The sequence below is a fragment of the Pleurodeles waltl genome, chromosome 1_2 (assembly GCF_031143425.1).
Source record: "Pleurodeles waltl isolate 20211129_DDA chromosome 1_2, aPleWal1.hap1.20221129, whole genome shotgun sequence".
Taxonomy (NCBI): Eukaryota; Metazoa; Chordata; class Amphibia; order Caudata; family Salamandridae; genus Pleurodeles; species Pleurodeles waltl.
Genome location: NC_090437.1, coordinates 1,021,190,865 through 1,021,210,171, shown reverse-complemented (window position 1 = coordinate 1,021,210,171; position 19,307 = coordinate 1,021,190,865). Strand labels below are relative to the sequence as shown.

Sequence of the window (19,307 nt, the reverse complement as noted above, 5' to 3'; positions counted from 1 at the left end):
CTGCTAGACCTATCAGTGGTACCCTGCATCAAATTGCCCAACAGGCCAGATCTGTTGACACAGCACAACCAAAAGATCAGACACCCAGATCCAGCATCGCTGAATCTAGCAATCTGGCTCCTGAAATCCTAGAATTCGGGCACTTACAACTTACCCAAGAATGTATGGAAGTCATAAAACAAGCAAGAAGGCCATCCACCAGGCACTGCTATGCAAGTAAATGGAAGAGGTTTGTTTGCTACTGCCATATTAATCAAATACAACCATTACACACAACTCCAGAACATGTAGTGGGTTACTTGCTTCACTTACAAAAATCTAACCTAGCTTTCTCTTCCATTAAGATTCACCTTGCAGCAATATCTGCATACCTGCAGACTACCTATTCAACTTCCCTATATAAAATACCAGTCATTAAAGCATTCATGGAGGGCCTTAGGAGAATTATACCACCAAGAACACTACCTGTTCCTTCATGGAACCTAAATGTTGTCCTAACTAGACTTATGGGTCCACCTTTTGAACCCATGCACTCCTGCGACATACAGTTCCTAACCTGGAAGGTGGCATTTCTCATCGCCATTACTTCCCTGAGAAGAGTAAGCGAGATTCAGGCGTTTACTATACAGGAACCTTTTATACAACTACACAAAAATAAAGTCGTCCTAAGGACCAATCCTAAATTTTTGCCAAAGGTTATTTCACCGTTCCATCTAAATCAAACAGTGGAACTTCCGGTGTTCTTTCCACAGCCAGATACCGTAGCTGAAAGGGCACTACATACATTAGATGTCAAAAGAGCATTAATGTATTACATTGACAGAACAAAGAACATCAGAAAGACTAAACAACTCTTTATTGCATTTCAAAAACCTCATGCAGGAAACCCAATTTCAAAACAAGGTATAGCCAGATGGATAGTTAAATGCATCCAAATCTGCTACCTTAAAGCTAAACGACAGCTGCCCATTACACCAAGGGCACACTCAACCAGAAAGAAAGGTGCTACCATGGCCTTTCTAGGAAACATCCCAATGCAAGAAATATGTAAGGCAGCCACATGGTCTACGCCTCACACATTCACCAAGCATTACTGTGTAGACGTGTTATCCGCACAACAAGCCACAGTAGGTCAAGCTGTATTAAGGACATTATTTCAGACTACTTCCACTCCTACAGGCTGATCCACCGCTTTTGGGGAAATAACTGCTTACTAGTCTATTGCAGAACATGCGTATCTACAGCGACAGATGCCATCGAACTGAAAATGTCACTTACCCAGTGTACATCTGTTCGTGGCATCAGTCGCAGTAGATTCGCATGTGCCCACCCGCCTCCCCGGGAGCCTGTAGCAGTTTGGAAGTTACCTTCAATTATTTATATATGTATCATCTCAACCTTAAATAAGTGCATACTTAGTCACTCCATTGCATGGGCACTATTACTACAATTCAACTCCTACCTCACCCTCTGCGGGGAAAAACAATCGAAGATGGAGTCGACGCCCATGCGCAATGGAGACAAAAGGAGGAGTCACTCGGTCCCGTGACTCGAAAGACTTCTTCGAAGAAAAACAACTTGTAACACTCCGGCCCAACACCAGATGGCGAGCTATTGCAGAACATGCGAATCTACTGCGACTGATGCCACGAACAGATGTACACTGTGTAAGTGACATTTTCATTATACAAGGAGTTTGGATGTACTCTACCATTTGGTGGGTGAATCTTTGCCATGGCAGTCAAGGCTGACACTTCCCCCGCAGGGACCGTTCTGTTTGTTTCTAAATCATTTTACCATGGTCCACGGGTTACAGGGTTGCCCCATAATTTTTTTTACATATTCTTCATTTCATGCAGCAGCAAGGAAACCCCTTTAAAATGAGTGGGCCTATGCGACTAAACAACTTCGTGACCAAACAATATTGTGGATAACGATATAAAGAGAAGTCTACTAAATGTCCTGGAGCATGGATCAAAACCATACTCAGAACTGAAGTAGGGGATGTTTGTATTGAAAGAGAAAAAGCTGTTTGACTAAAGCTAAACTTCTACGCTTTAATCGCCATAGTAAGAGTTTCATCCAACCAGCCACTACAAAACAGGTTACAAAAAACAATTTTTGCAAGCACATAAATAGATGTAACAAAAGAATGGGGTGAAATTATCAAGCACATTCTGTCACATGATCTTCTTCCAACAAACAAATTATTATAAGAGCTTGGAAAAAAAAACTTTTACCTGAAGAATTTTATTTTGAAAAGGTGTTCTTCATTGAAAACTGCTGTTATGGACTACATGTCACAATTGCAAATGGTCAAGATTTCATTCATGCAAAACGTTGGAGAGGTTGTTCGGACTGTTGTACAGATATCAAAGTCAGTGTGCACCATGCAAGAACTGCACATTGTCTTTGACAGTTATCTTGAACTATCTGTCAAAGAATGTGAGAGAATCAGATTAATGTCTACAAGTGGAACAATTGACATTGCCTGCATCAAAAATTCGACACTTATACCTATGCAACTTGCAAAATTTTGGTCATCAACATCGAACAAGATGAACTTGGAGATGTTAGTTCACCAAAACATTGCTGATGCATCAGTGAACACAATTTCCAATTATTGCAAGTGGAATGATTGTCAATGAGGAGTTGGTGCCTTTAGAGATATATTCAAAAGGTACAGCATATTGTTCAAGCACTTAACACCAAATTGGAGAAAGCTTCTAAATGTTGAGTGAGCTGTTTGAAATGGTTCCAGTGGAGTCATTGTACTGTCAAATGACACAGATGTTATTATTGTGCTACTTAGATTTGTTGCAATGCTCATAAGTCAAGGATTGTCCGAGTTATAGATATGTTATGAAACAGGCAAGAAAAGACACTTAGGGGCTGATTATGAGTCTGGTGGTCATCACCGCCGCTGCTGTGGCGATCCGACTGCCACATTACAACCCTGTTGGTCAGACTACCAGGGTAAAGCGTCTCTGCCGGGATCAGTGACCCTGACGCGTTGACAGCGGGTGCAGGTCACAATCAGCTGCCCCGCTGATTACAACCTCGTTGTCCGACAGCATTTTCACAATGGCTTCACTGCCATGAAAAGGCTTACGGAGAACAGGTTCAGGGGGCCACAGGAAGGCCCCTGCACTGCCCATGCACTTGGCATGGGCACTGCATGAGTCCCCCCCCCCTGCCCAGCACCCTTGCAATGCTCACTGTCTGCTGTCTACTGTGTCTGCTGTGCTGTCTGCTCTGTCGGCTGTGCTGTGCGGACATTGAGCATTGCGAGGGTGCTGGTGCCACCTGCATGCAGCAGCATTGAAGCCGGCTCGAATACAAGCTGGTGACGGTGCTGCTGCCACTGGGCAGACACCTTGCTTTCTAGCCGTCAGCCCAGCGGGAATGTCAGAATGGGCCCGACGAGGAGTTAGCCAGTATGGCGGGAGCCTCCCTGTTGGAAGTTCGGCAGACTGGTCATCCCCCGCCAAACTCATTATTAGGCCCTTAATCCCACTTCATATTCTATACAAGAAACTTGACCCCGAGATGCCCAGCGTGCTTATCAAGGCACATATTCATATCAGTGGTGACACTATTAGCAAAACTGGGATAAAGCTTGGAGCTTTAACTACTGAACCTGTGAAGTTTCTAAAAGGATTTGCTGATACAGAAGAAGAATGTGACTTTGAAGACGTAGAAAAATATCTTGTGCGTGTGTGGAAAAGAGTTCTGACTGTCACAAATTTGACGATCTTTGGTACAGTGAGTTCAAAAGATCAATTTCACTAAGTGACCTTCCACCGACGTCATATTCTGTGCGTGGACACATTAAAAGAGCGTTCGACATGATCAGATGTGTAAATGTTTTGGATCCTGCATATGTAGAGAAAGATCAGTGTGAATTTTGGTTGGGAAGATATTCATTGGGTGCTAAAACCTACAACATTTCTAAAGCCTCTACCCCCAGAACTTACATGTACTTGCAGAACCTGTGCTACAAAAAGATGTCCCTGTCGATATGGTCTTCTCAAATGTTCAGCCTTCTACAAATGTACCACGAGCGATTGCTGAAACAAATAAATAAAGCGAACTATGAAAATGTGTCTAAAACAGGAGTGATAAGCATTTTTTTTCCATAATCATTTCATAAACATTGGTGTATACATAAAAGAATTAAAAATATATATTATTTGCTTCATTTCTATATATGTCTCTTCTTCCCCTGTTATAGCCGCCAGTTTTGAAAATGGCCAAATTGTTGCAGTGAGGAGTTATTTTCTGTCTCTATAAAAGTACTTGACCCCCAAAATCTATGCTTTGACACCAAATGAAGTATATAGGTTTCATGGTTCCTGAAATATTACATCATCACTGCATCACATCCACCATTTTCAAAAATATCGTCCAGAAAAATTCGGCCCAGATCAGCAATGTCTACCCCAGCTAAATTACTTCTCTAATGATCCAAAAACACAAACCAAAAATGAAAATCTCTGAAAAATTTTTTTTACAGAGGTATATCGGGGGGACGGGATTACGGTGACGTGCAAATGAAATTCAACCTTCTCTCCAGATTTTTAATTCACTGTGCCTTTAACATCCCACCTATTTTTATTACCTCCTAAGTGTTTCTGGGCATGTGAGAGACCCCAGAAGTAAGGATAATGCTTTCTTGATGTCCCCTTTCTTCAATTATTTTCTCAGCACTGTAGGAACCATAGCATCACTTCTTTCTTGTTAATCAACTGAAATGTCCAGATAACCTCTTCCAATTTAGACAAACCCTTAAGAGTGTTATTATTCAACAAACATCTTTTCTGCTAGACTCACTGGAATATTCCATCCTAAAAACACATCTCCCCCCCTTTTCTCTGTTATTACGTTGATTGTTATTTGTGATGTTTATTTACACCCACATAGGTTTGAACCACACTAAATAAAAACGTGAAATAAGAAAATTAAATTCTTTTTTTTTGTATATCAGCACTGATAAAATGCCACAAACGGTTTTAATCTACTTGACTGCCATGAATATCTATTGGTTGAATAATTCCTTAACTTTGACTCCAGAAGTATTGAAGTGACATAGTTCAAAAATAACCATTGCATCATATCTTTGCCATGACTTGAGAAATGATAGACTGACACAATTGACAATTGTTACTGTAAGTGTCTAAGGTGCATGGGGACAGGGTTTAATATTTTAGCTAAGTAGGTATCTTTAAAAACAATTGCTATGAGCACTGCAGTAGATTTTGCACAGCCATTTCTTCAGTTTCTCTTAGATTTGAGGAGTTGTGGGAAGCAAATTTACTTTAATGGTTACATTGTGTGGAGCCATAGTAGATAGTGATGCAAATTTTATTTGTAGCCCAGGAACTATTGACTAATAAAAAACAATGTTGAGGTCAGACACAACTGTTCGTCTTGGACCATGCTTATTGAATTATGTTGATCGGTATGCAGAATTCTAAGGTGTACTGTTGTTTGAACTTGAGGATTGGGTGTAGTAATTATGGTTTATATTATTTGTTTGCAGGTGTTGGGGTGGTCTCATAGACTTGGGGTAGGGGATATAGTGTTGCCCATATTACCACATGACCTTGAACCTCACCTGTTTTTCTGTGTGGGTAGCTAGCTTTTAGTCACTCACTTTCCTGGTTGTCTAACCCGCCCACTTTTTCCCGTGGGTTATGTTGCGCATTCATTCATGTCGGCCTCATGCTTTGCATAATGTATATCCCTATGACAGCTTTTTAGAATACCAACAGTAAGGAAGTTCCGTTATAATAACAAGCATTCGGTCAATGTACACATATTTTGCTATTGTTGCTGTTTGTAAAGCTCTGTATGCTGCTAAGCAGCTGCATTGGGCTCATCTTGAAAATAGTATTTACAAGGGGCATGATTTAGAATACAAATAATAACAAATGTATGATTTTAAAATAATGCTTTTATTTGAAGGGAATTGTAATTTATTATCACTTTTTTTCAAACTACCTAGCAAAAGAATCTTTTGAGAAGAACATTTCTCCTATAATCATTGACAACACCAACTTACATGCGTGGGAAATGAAGCCTTACGTTGCCATGGTTAGTATAAAATATCACTCTAACTGTGTGTTTTGTATGTAAATTTTGTATGCATAGTTACTTGTTAATGGCTCAGTCTGTGTCGTGTTATAAACATTTTCACAGCATTTGTGTAATGATTTGAATATTTATCCCAGAACCGCAGCACTCAAGAGAAAGTTTGTACATAAACAAATACTCCATTTAGGTTTATTTGTAGTGGGTTCTTTTAATGGAAGACATGGACATCATATCCATAGGATGGTCGTTGTTCCATAATCACAGCCATCATAGTCATAAGATGAGCATCGTTCCATAAACACAGCCAACATGTTACTTTTTCAAAACTGCAAGATGTATACAACAATTATGGTAACCAATCCTTTGTCCAGAAGCGTTTAAGGATGATAGCATGAAGAATGAAAAATGTAAGTCAAAATAGTATAGCATGCGTCCAATTTGGAAAAAAAAGACAGGTGGTAAGATACCCCTATACTCACGAGTAAGAAGAGTAAAAAAAAAAACGATTGCGAAAACACATGTTACTGTGTTGACAGGTCACACCAGCATGTACAAACCTGTCGTAAGTGCCCACCGCATAGCAGTGTCACAGTAGCAAACTTACCTTGGGCAACGTCAGGCTTCCGCCCTTCTCAATGATCCCATCTTAGATTAATGTTCTACGGAGGTTATTTTGCTTGAGTCTGGGACCATGTGGCTCATTTTTCCTCGACTTTAGAACCACTGTGCTCATTTTGCTTTTACCTTAAAGCTTTAATCTGGATATTTCTCGCTTGTGTTTTAAACATGGGCATTTACTGTGCGCAATGGCAGGCTTTCGCCTAATTTTTAATGGTCCCGTCTCAGGTAAATGTTAAACAGAGATTTTTCTTGCTTGGGACCGGGACCATATACAGTTCTCCTTCATATCATATTGATATGCTCATGAGAATGCGTATGCTTTCCTCAACAGACTTACCTCATATATTTTTTCCAGGCCACAATGCGGTTCTCGTCTTTAGGGTTAGTGTGACTCCATTGATAGCCCGACGCACAACTTTTTTTTGCTGCTTGCTTTTTGCTGCATGTTCTTTTTAATGTTACAGCACTATTATTTTGCATACCGCTATTTGGCCTCCGTCCAATTTATGTAGTTTTAACCACTGCCTTTACACCCTAGGACTTGCCCTATTTATATATTTCTTTGTTTTCCCATAGGCACGAGACTTACCATGGTCTTATACAATAGGGTCCTCTTTGTACCCTATTACAAGTGAGTGACCCCATAAACTCTCATGCATAGTGTGCCTACTTTTGGTGAGTTTCCTATTTATAGGCTGATTTTTTCACCCAGTCTTATTTTTTTCATATTGGGGGTTCATCTCTGAATGGTTGTGTGACACATCCCCTTTTCAGATACTTGTTGGTACTACTTAGAATGTGTTTACTTCTAAAGATATGACTTTTCTACTCCTCTGTTGCTATGATTCACCACCACCCCCTTATCTTTGGTGTGTCTGGCGCACAATTGCACTAACAATGGTGACAGGGCGAATTGTATAACCACCTTAAGTTTGTTACTAAGACACTGCTATGCGGTTGGCACTTACAACACTTTTGTACATGCTGGTGGACCTGTCAACAAAGTAAAGTGTGTTTTCACAATCGCTTTTTTTTTCTCTTCTTGCCTGTGAGTATAGGGATATCTTACCACCTGTCCTCTTTTTTTAATTGGACGCATGCTTCATTATTTTGACTTACATTTTTCATTCTTTATGCTATCATTCTTAAACACTTCTGGACAAGGATTGGATACCATAATTATTGTATATATCTTGCAGGCTTGAAAAAGTCACATATTGTGACGAAACACGTGTTGGCTGTGTTTATGGAACGATGCTCATCTTATGACTATGATGGCTGTGATTATGGAACAGCGACCATCCTATGGAAATGATGTCCATGTGTTCCATTAAAAGAACCCACTACAACTGAACCTAACTGGAGGACTTGTTTATTTACGAACTTTCTTTCGAGTGCTGCAGTGTCTGGGATAAATCTTGATTGGTGTTTCATTTGAATACCATATTACGCTCTGTGGTAGTGGGGCTTATTTCACCACATTGCACCATAGCTCCCATCAACATGAACTATTATTGACTGTACGCATACTACGTTTGGGAAGTGCACCCCGCCAAGCCACCACTACCCATTTTTTTCCATGTGTAATGATTTGAATATGAAAGCTTGCGGGCTAAAAATTTGTAATGTACATTTTTCCAGCTAGCTTTGAGGACATTTTGGATTCCTCTAATGACATGGAAGTGAGTATTATACTTTAAATGTCGTTTGAAAATTTGTAGCAGCAAAACTGTGAAAGAATTAATCCAAGGCGGGTTACATTTTCCAGAAAACATGTGAACAGACTGTTGTGTCTCTTGGCTGGAAAAAAACTCTCCTAGCATCATAGATTAATTTTGCTTGATGTATCCTTTCTTCAATGACTCTCTCAGCACTGTAGGAACCATAGCAGCACTTATTTCTTGTTAATCATCTCTCTCTGGCAATCCAACTCTTTTTTGTTTGTATTCTGAAGTGGTTGTTATTGTCACAAACATTTTGTAACACTCCCACTTTCAATGTAAATATTTTCCACGTTTTTTTCGTATGATACTGGCTTCCATTCAATGTCGTTAGTAAAATGCGGAGTTTATTGTAGTCTATGTCTGCCCTGGGGTGCTGCATTTCCAAAGCGTATATACCAATAGGGATCAATTTCTTTATAGTAAAACATATTAAGTAATTACTTCCCTGACCAGTCTGCCATCTTCATACCATCCTGCAACTTAGCCTAACTTAAAATCTGCCAGTGGCTGAATGCACCGGAACCTAAATGTGTCAATGCCTGCTTGCTGCATTACACAGTAAACTTGCCCACTTAAAATTGGAGAGGACACTTGAATGACAAGATTCCTGAGCAAAATGAGCAGCTGCAGCTTTGAGATCTGCTTGTCCTCGTTCTTGGAGGTTTTTAGGGCTTACTACAGTTTTTATAGTATTCAATACACATTGTATACAACATAAAGAGTTCCATACGATGAAAATACAGCAGTGTCTCCAAAGCATTCACACTGGAAAATAAAGGAAACTGAGAGGGTGGATAGAGACAAGGGAAAAGCAGAAGACAACAAAGAAGAAAGAACATGGGGAAAGAAAGAAGCATTCTCACCCCGATAGCCAGCAGTATAAGAAACACCTCATTTAAATTCACTATTCACTCTCATATTGACAACAAAATGCCCGGTGTACAAGGAACCAAAAATCAGCATACTGCTAGAGTTCAGGTAAACAAAACAATGGCTGCTATTCTGTGTTGCCCAACACATTCAAAGCAAATGTACTTGTCTAAGAAGAGTTCTCAAGGCCATCCACGTAAGACTGTCCCACTTCCACGTGGCAAAACCAGACTGCTCTCCTATGCCAGACTTTACGTGTTGAAGAATTCAGCATTGCTGTCTGAAGGTGCTTGTTCAGGAGTGCTTCTCTACTGCCCTCAGGGAAAAGGGGTATAAGCTTACTCGCTATTCGAGAGACACTTGTTACATAATGCCTCCTTTCGTAGTACTGGATCTTTCAGTAGCAGTCATGGTTGCAGACTCTCTCATCTTCACCATCTTGTCACCTCTCCAAGGGAGCCACTGAACCGTGCATGCCATTTTCTTATTTAAGGTGTCAAGAAGAGATAAATGGTCTCTGAAAAAGGAGCACCTCTCCTCAAGTAGTGGTCTTGTCAGTTGCTCAGGAAAAACCCAGGAGCATGAGCAGTGGCCCCCCTCTTTGTGCTGTCAGATCTCCATGTTACGCTCCAAAGTGCACCAGGCACCTACCTATGTATCTTAGAATCGCTCACACTATTACAGTCATTTCTCCACTGCCCAAATTTAATCTCCAGACAGCCCTCCGTAAGTTACAGAGATGTCACAGTAGTTTCAGCATCCTTGATTCTGTAATCCATTGCTTCTAGTTTTGTTTCCGTACATGACATGAGTTTCTCCACTTTCTCAAGTTTTTTGTTAATGTGTCCAGAGCTCCCAACATCTGTCTGCCGTAGCCCAGATCCTTGAATCACATCAGTTGAATCAGAATTGCCAGAGTATCTGCTTTGAAGGTTGAAAAAATTGTGCTTTGCCCACTTTTACACCTTCCCTGCTATTTCAGTAGCCAGTGTCCTCCCACATTCACATGCAGCATCCAGACCTATGGTCAGGTGGGTTTGTCTCTCCCCAGCCAGCCTCTCCCCAGGCCCAGTGCCAGTTCTAACTACTAACTACTGTGGCTAATCAGGGAGGAATTCTTCACAATGATCAGTGCTGGACGTGCAAACTCTCACTGCATGCCTCTAATAGATCGGCTTCCAAAACAACTTGACCCATGCACCAACATCACAGATCTAACCTCACAGCTCAAATTCGAAAGCTCTGCAGCACATTCAAAAACAATGGACTGACTGCCCAACTCTCTGGTGGCTTCCGTCCTCATTAGCTTTGTCCACTGTCATTGGGTCTAGATGGAGCATGGAGCCAGAGCCCAAAAGAAGAGTGACCATCTATCAGTGTGCCTCTCTAAGTTACAGAAAAGGATCTGGACCTCACATTACTAGCTATAAGCCTATCACTCTTTGCACACAAGAGATTAGCACAACAGTAGGTTCACACGCAGTCGGGCACTCAAGACAGGGGTACATGCCTGTTCACAATGCAGGGGACTTTCCTCCCAACACAGATCTACTGAGCTATGCAAACCCACCCTGCAAACCTTGTTACGGCCCACATGACTAGACAGACGGCTTACCAGAGAAGATGTTCAAGCCTGCAGTTATACCCTCTTCTCAGTAGGTGCCTGTATATATTTAATTAATATATTGATTGCCTAGTGAGGATAGCATGGCAACTCATTGCTAAATGTAGGGGCTTGGCAGTTCATTGCTATATGAGGGAACTTGGCAACTAAGGAAACTTGGTAACCTCTTGCTCAGCCGATCCTGTAGTAACCCTTTGTTGGGTGAGTTAGTATGTCAGCTAAATGGCTGGCACCTGAGCCCAACCTCAGTGAATAGCTTGCGTTATTATAGACAGAGAAGCAAGATCTGTCAATGGTTCTTTTAGAAAATAACTTATATAACTATATGCAAACGACTAAATGTATGTTATTAGTGCCTAATGACTTATATCCTTGGAGGTAGTTAGTAAGAGATGGTTAGTGAGGACTATACCCTGCAAGTGGGTTATCATATATTGTGTAAAAATAATGTAAATGTGTTGCGCCATCAGTGATAAGGGAAAATACAGGAAAGAATGTTTTCCACTTTGCGAACCAATGCCCATCTCCTCACATCTAGGCTGTCTGGTTTCCATTAAGAAAAGAATTGCTGCCCATGGACAGAGGAAGGATTAGGCACCCTTTCTTTCAGTTACTAATCTTCGTTGTCTGGTTCTTTAGGAGCTAAACTCAGATGTCTAGACAAACAAGTTACTTACCTATGATAACACTCTTTCTGGGAGAGACTCTATCTAGCTGTGGATTCTCCACCTTTAAAATATTCCCCAGGTGTCAGACTGTTTCTCCAGTTTGGGATTTTTCATGGATTCACATGCTTGAATCATCCCTGTCGTCGAGGTAGGAGACCCGCTGTACTACAAATTAGCAGTATAGAGAAATTTCTCATAGAAAACAATGTTAACATGCATTCACTTTGACAGCTTGTTTGCATCATTAGAAAATTCCAGTCAGTCAGGAGAGAGCATCCTCTAGAACCCTCAGCACAGAAGCTCCAGTCTCTCAGATTTTCTACTGCACATCGTGTGAATGGAGCCTCCCTGAGCTCTGCTCAATGTTTTCCTTACTTCAGCTTCTGAAAGCATCAAAATGTCGGATGTTACAAAAAGGGGCTCTTCAGATCCTGCAAAACGTGTGGGAAGAAGAGAGTATATGTGGTTGACCCACATAAGAGCTGCCTATACTGCCTTCCTCCAGATTACAAACCTATGGATTCAAGGTATACAGAACCTTTTCTACCAAGACTCTAAAGGACATTGAAGCGAGGCTTCTTTTGTGGCTACAGTAGACCAAGCCACAAAAAGATACTTCCTCAGAAGAGAGCAACACCTCAACCCACTCTCACAAGGGCGCACGGTTCAACAACCAAGGAACCTTTGAGGTAGCTAGAAGGGCCCTAAAGACTTTCCATTATGGGTCTCAGACAGTGGCAAAAAGGAGAAATCTTCTAAAGTCTTTTCAAAAACTGTCTCATGTGAACCACCAACTCCTTCTGTGAGATCTCCAAAACATGTTTACACACCGTTGACGAAAACCTCTAACAATGATGATGGTAACTACTGCGTCGCTGACGACACCCGCAACTACGATTAGAGCGGCAACAACTGCCGTCGACACACCTATACCGTCAATTAACCTTCATCGATGGAGACTCTATCGTCAACGGGCCCAGGGTTGATGGGACGATCGTCTACTGAGACCACCGTCCATGGGACCATCGTCGACATCACCACTGTCGACGGCAACATCATCATCATCAATGCCACCTCTGTCAATGACGACCACTCCATTACAATATATTCCCTTGTTGACAACATCGTCGACGATGCCTTCAACCTACATTAAGGTCAGCAAAACATTTCTCGAACCACATGACACCTCTCCTAGCAAGGTGTCGCCATATCCTCTGAGTACTCAACTAGATCTGGAGGACTCTGATGAAGAAGATCTGTTTGGCCCAGCTCACAGCCCTTCTGAGCTATAAGTAAAATATCAAAAATATGATAATGAGGAAGCAGATGACTCCTATTATGGACAGTATTGTACATCACAGCCCACTCACAGGTATCCATCCTACCACTATAGAGAACATTCACAAGATAAAGTGCAGCTACCACTTCAGTTGGTCCAAGATCTGCAAGCTGTGTTGCAGTATTACTGTAGTTGCTTCCCTGACCATCAGCCAATGCACCTCAGGCTTCTCATCCTCCAACAACAGTTCCTGAGACGCCTAGTCCTACTTTTCTGCCAGCGACGCCTAGAATGGCTCCAGCATCGTCAATTGCAGCACCACCAAAAGATGACCCCTCGTCATCTGACGATGACATGGAAGAAGGTGAGCTACAGGACACTCATCCACCTCAAGACGAATGGGATGAGTATCTTATTCCCATGCCCGCCCCTCCAGAAGCTGCACCCCTCGGACTCCTTTCATGAAGACATCGGGTGTTTCCACAATTTGATGGAAAGGGCTGCAGCAAGATTTGACTTACCTGTTACAGTAAAACACTAAGAATGTTTCCTGTATGAAAGCATGGAAATCAATTCGAGCCATTCCTACTATTGATCACACTTGGGAAGAGGGCCAAACTAATGCGAACCCAGCAATTGTGGCAGCAGTGGTTCCACACATAGATAAAAAGTATAAGGCCCCTGAGGATTCTCCCTTCTGCCTTACAGTACACCCCAAGGCGAACTCAGTGGCCTCACAAGCAGTGCAGAGGTGTTCCAAAAAACCTTCTACCCCAATTTCCGCTACACCTGACAAAAAGGACAGACGCTTAGACAACATTGGTAAGCGCTTCTCCAGTATGTCTGCCATCACAATTTGTGTGGCAGACTCCTCAGCCATCTGTCCCATTATGATAAACAAATGTGGTCGGATATAGATGCCCTTTTAGATCTAATACCTGAAGACCGAAAGTTGGAAGCGCGGAAGATATTACAAGAAGAGGAACACACATCCTCAGAGATAATACTTCTATCGCCTCCACTGGATTACGACAGCTGGCAGGGGCTGCTGTTTTGCAAAGACAAGTATGGCTTAAAGCAACATCATTTAGGCCAGAGGTGCAGTCAAAAATACTTGACATGGCATACAGTGGTGAGACACTATTCGGGAAACATATTGATGATGTCCTACTCACCATCAAGACAGACACAGACACTGCCAAGTCTTTGGGCACACTACAGTTCTTCAGGTTTCCCATTCACGGAGCACGAGGTAGGTGTCTTTCTACCTACAGAGGGGTGGCTATTGGCGCTATCTTCAGCCTTTTCAATCAAGGTTTAGTCCTACATACCAGCAGCAACAGTTCAGTTCGTTACCGTCAACGGCCTACACCAAGCAGGCAGGGTGAAGAAGACAATCCACACAATCCAGGGACACTGTCCGCAAACAGTGATTTCAGTCGGGTGCCATCTACTACCAGTCCACATACAGTGGGTTAAGCATTTCAAAACATCTTTATCAGTGGTGGGAAATAACCACGGACAAATGGGTGCTAGATCTGATAACTCATGGTCATACCCTGTTCATTCAAAAAACACCAAACTTGCCACCAAAAGGGGCGCCCCCCCTTATCTTCACTAATTAGAAAAAGAAGCTCACATTATGCTTGACAAGGGAGCGATCGGGATAATACCATCCACCCAGAGAGGCACGGGCTTCTATTCTTGTTTTTTTCCTGGTAAGACAGTAATCGGGAGAATGGAGACCCATTTTGGACCTCAGAAAACTCAACAAATTTTCAAACACCAATCATTTTGCATAGTCACTGTAAGGGATGTCCTGCGTCTCCTAAACCATGGGGTTTATATGACCACTCTTGACCTGCAGGATGCATATTTCCACATTCCCATACACCCGAAACATCTCAGTTTTCTCTGTTTCACCTTATCTGGCACCCATTACCAGTTCTAAGCCCTCCCATTCAGCCTCAAATCAGCACCTTGAATTTCTACAAAATACCTAGCCCTCAGAACACGCTGTCACAAAGTATTCCCATACCTAGACAGTTGGTTGCTAAAGGCACAAACACCTATTCAAGCAGTGAAAGTATTAAAGGATTGCATGACTTGGTTCCACAAATTGGGGCTGACGCTGAACCCTCAAAAATCAATCACTACAAGGGATCACGTTTCTAGCTGGGGCGGCCCCCCCCCCCTTCGCTCCCCCCACCCAGCTGAGCCAACAGCAGAAAAATAAAACCATAGTCATTTTATTTTTCTGCTGCTGGCTCAGCCAGCAGTGCAGGGAGGAGTGGGGCTGGGCCACAGGAGGTGGGAGAGGGAGGAGGAGTGAGTGCACTAAGTGCACATGTGTGTTTGGCTGGCCGTCTCAGGCCGTTCAAACAGAACCATGGAGAGTTTCCACGAATGAGAGCTGGATCAAGAAGAACTGGACCCATTTTTTCTCCTTTGGGGCAAACCAGAATTAGAACTCTTTGCTGCCAACGAGAACAACAAATGCCACTTCTACGCCAGTCTGCACCATCTCCCAGGATCATGGGGGGATGACCTTTTGCTAAGATGGTCTGTGGTATTTGCATACACTTTCCACCATCCCCATGATACCAAGAGTGCTCAGAAAGTTAAAGGTGGAGAGTGCCGCTTAACTCTGATCTCTTCCAAGTAGCTCAGGCACCCCTGATTTACAGGACTTCTCCTCTTGTCTGAGACCAAGCCAGTTTGTCTTCACACCAAAGGAACTCTATTGACGAGAAACCAGGGCCAAGTTCTTCACCTGGATCCAGGCTCTCTTCGATTATATGCATGGCTCATGAATTCCAGAACATAGACATTCTCCAAGAATCCAAAGATATCCTGGCAAGAGCAAATTCAACCAACAACTCTTACAGATTGAAATGGAAAATATTTTGCTTATGGTGTCAGAAAGAAAACTTGCACCTGCTAAAGGCATCACCGGAGTAAATTTGACCTTATCTCCTTTCCTTGGCTTGCCAAGGTTTGATGCATGCGTCTGTGCAAGTGCATCTTGCAGCTACATCCAGATACAGTCGCTCTTCACAGAATACTTTGCTCTGCTCAACAAGGATAATCAAACAATTCATGAAAGGCCTATTCCGTGTCTTCCCTCCAGTCCATCCACTCTCTCCAGAATGGCATCTAAACGTTGTCCTTACTCAACTGATAAAACCACCATTTGAACCAATTCACAAGGTGGAGTTGAAATTCCTTACCTGGAAAGTGGCCATACTGTTGCCATTAACATCCACTGGAAAGGTGAATGAGATTAATGCGTTCACAACCTTAGAGCCTTTCCTCAGATTCACAAAGGAAGGACTTATACTAAGAACTAACCCAAAATTCATTCCAGAGGTACCCTCGTAATTTTATCTTAATGAACCTGTTCTAAGGACATTCTTCCCAAATCTGACCACCCCAGCAGAGCAATCCCTGCATCCTTTAGACTTTAGATGTCTCAAGTTTTACTTACCTTGTACTAAACCCTTTTGAAAGTTAGAACAGCTATTTGTCGCATATGCACAATCACGACAAGGTGCTGCTGTTACGAAAGCAACCATTGCAAGACAGATTTCAGCAGCCATGCAATTTTGCCGTTCCACAGCAGGCAAACCTCTTTCTTCCAAGGCAAAAGCACATTCAACCTATGGCTGTTTCCATTTCGGCTGCATTGTTTGCAGGAGTTCCAGTGGCAAAGATATGTTGTGCTGCAATGTGGAAGAGTGTACATGTTCACTCATCACTATTGCTTAGACTCATCACACCGCAGCGACGCAGCAGTCGGGCAGGCTGTGTTACAACATCTGTTTCTCTGTTCTTTTTATTAAATTTTACTTGACTCAGTGCTTAGTATCTCAGATCGCATTATGTATTTAACATCATACATTACAAACACATATTCAGATTATTAGTATTAAAATTATTATTATTACTACCATTACTGCTATCATTTTGCAACCCACCATCCACAATATAATGCAATCATAAGAACTTAATATTTTTAAACTGCTTGCTATTCTGATTCAAACATGTGAATCTATGAAAGATCCAATACTGGAGAAGAATTTGAGTTACTTACCTGTAACTGCAGTTCTCCTGTATCTTTAATAGATTCACATGATACCCACCCCCTCCCCATAGAGGCTCCCTTAATGTCTCCTTGATATTTATTTATGTGGTGGAAATTCTGAGAGACTGAAGCTTCTGTGCTGAGTGTTCTAGAGGGTGCTCTCCCTTGATTGGCTGGACTTTGGGTCTTTTATAATGATGCTCATAATCTATCAAAGTGAATGCTCTTTAACATTGTTTTCTATAGGAAATTTCCGTGTACTGCTAATTTGTAGTACTGTGGGACTTATCCTCGACGACAGGGATGATTCAAGCATGTGAATCTATGAAAGATACCAATACTGCAGAACTGCAGTTACAGGTAAGTAACTCATTTTCTTCCTTAAACGTTTCAGCATTACCTCGGTGTGCCTTCAGGAGGTGCACTACAGCTCAGTGGTCACGCTGTTCTGCTATGGAAATAACTTGTCGAGTCTAAATAGGTGCTATCCTGTGCCTTGAAATCAGTTGCTTTCGTGTCCATGCCCACAGATGCAGATCTCCAAGGGTGAATTGGTTGTGACCATTGTGCAGATTCCTAGACTTGGGAACTTATTAATGGATAGAGTCCAATCACAGAACAGGAGATTTAGAAGAGCAGTCTGCAGCTTGGTAGAATCTCTATCAGAAAGAGCATTATCAAAGGTAAGTAACTTGTTTTTTTTTTTTGGACTTGTAGCCACAGTTTCCTCACCTTTTGAATACCTGAATACCTATTAGAAGATGGGCCTGTGAATGAACTAAAACCAGAAAGTCCTGCAGGACTGAGAAGGCAAAAAGCCCCTCTTGGTGAACCTAACTGTTCAGACAATAATGATTTGTGGTGAATGTATGGAGGGACACCCATGTAGCTGCCTGGCATATGTCTAGGAAAGGGTCTCTGTGTGCTAACGCAGTCGTAGCAACTTTGGCTCTGGTGCAAAGAGCACACAGTCCTTCAAGAGGCTGCTTTCTGGACAGTGTGTAGCAAAGTACGATCCAGAGGGAGTTGTTCCTCTACTGCTTTACTCTGCCGTTTTTCACTCCACTGAACCACACACAGAGCTGATCATTCACACAATGTTCCTTGGTACAATCACTGTAAAAACTGAGCACTCTTTTGACATCCAAATGATGGAGCCTCTTCTCCTCCTCAGAGGAGTGAGGTGGAACACAGAATACTGGCAGGAAGATAGTTCTCCCAACGTGGGAAGGCATGTCAACTTTTGTTGGAAATGATGCTCGCATTTGCAGAACAAGTTTATCTGGGGGAAAGGTAATATGTGGTGGATTGGCAGAAAGAGCTGTGCCAAGGTGATTGTGATGAGAAACACCATCTTAATAGTAAGGAGCCCTAACGGACAGCTGTGAAGCAGCTCATACGGAGTTCACATTAAATAAATGAGGACCAGATTAAGGTATTATTGGGTGTTGCAAAATGGGGATGGGGAACCCTATATTACAGTCCTTTAAAAAATTGCATTACAAGTGGTAACTTAAACAAGCAGGGTGTATCTGCCAACTGTAAGAAGATTGAAAGGGCCAGAAGACAACCTTTAATCATGTCCAAAGCAAAGCCTTGCCGGGCAAGAGATGACACAAACAGAACGTCAGATCAATCTGGTGTGTGCCACACCAATAACTGAAATAAGATGCACTGTTACAAAATAATGGACTGCATGCACAGATTAGGGTAGGGGGTCCTTTCAGTCACCACATGCATTAGTCTTACAGGAACAGTAACCCTCACTCACCATTGGGTGACCTGCTTCATCATCTGGCCATGCTCCTCGTCAGGCCGGCAGTGCAATGGCTGACGGGCCCTACCAGAGGGATCTTTGCCAGATATCTTTGTAAGAAAGAATGTAGGCAGTGATTGGATGTGATAGGGGCTGGGGAAACTGCTAAAATTGGCTAAAGGTGCCCAAGAAAACTGTCTTTAATACAACCTAGCACCGCTGCCAAAGTTAAAACCAAAAAAGGGGAAGTACAGAAAACAATGATCTGGTTCCCTACCAACAACTACATGTATGTCTACCTCTTTAATTAGAGATTTAGATGTTATAGAACTGTGTGTGGGTATTCCCTACACTACAGAACTGCTAGTCATGGTCAACATGTTTCTCGCCTACTACAGTTACACGGATCAGGTGGCAATTCTTCATGACCTGTTGTTGTGCCTAACCCTCAGTAAGAGAGTAACAAAACTTTCCTCCTATTGCCTATGTAAGAAATGACTGAAATCTTACATTGGAATCATAAACTTCTGAATGTGGAGACCCTCTTAGGTCAGGTACATGGCCTTTTGGGGATTGCATGGATGC

The 19,307-nt window shown here is 42.3% G+C and overlaps 1 protein-coding gene across 2 annotated transcripts in view; it reads left to right on the top strand.

Annotated features, from left to right (window-relative positions):
- N4BP2 (NEDD4 binding protein 2) overlaps positions 1 to 19,307 on the top strand; it is a 1,101,392-nt gene that overhangs the window by 270,964 nt on the left and 811,121 nt on the right. For both annotated transcript variants that reach the window (XM_069202011.1, XM_069202014.1), the window contains exon 5: positions 6,008 to 6,096. In XM_069202011.1, coding sequence (XP_069058112.1) covers positions 6,008 to 6,096 — 89 coding nt within the window. The remainder of the gene's footprint in view (positions 1 to 6,007; positions 6,097 to 19,307) is intronic.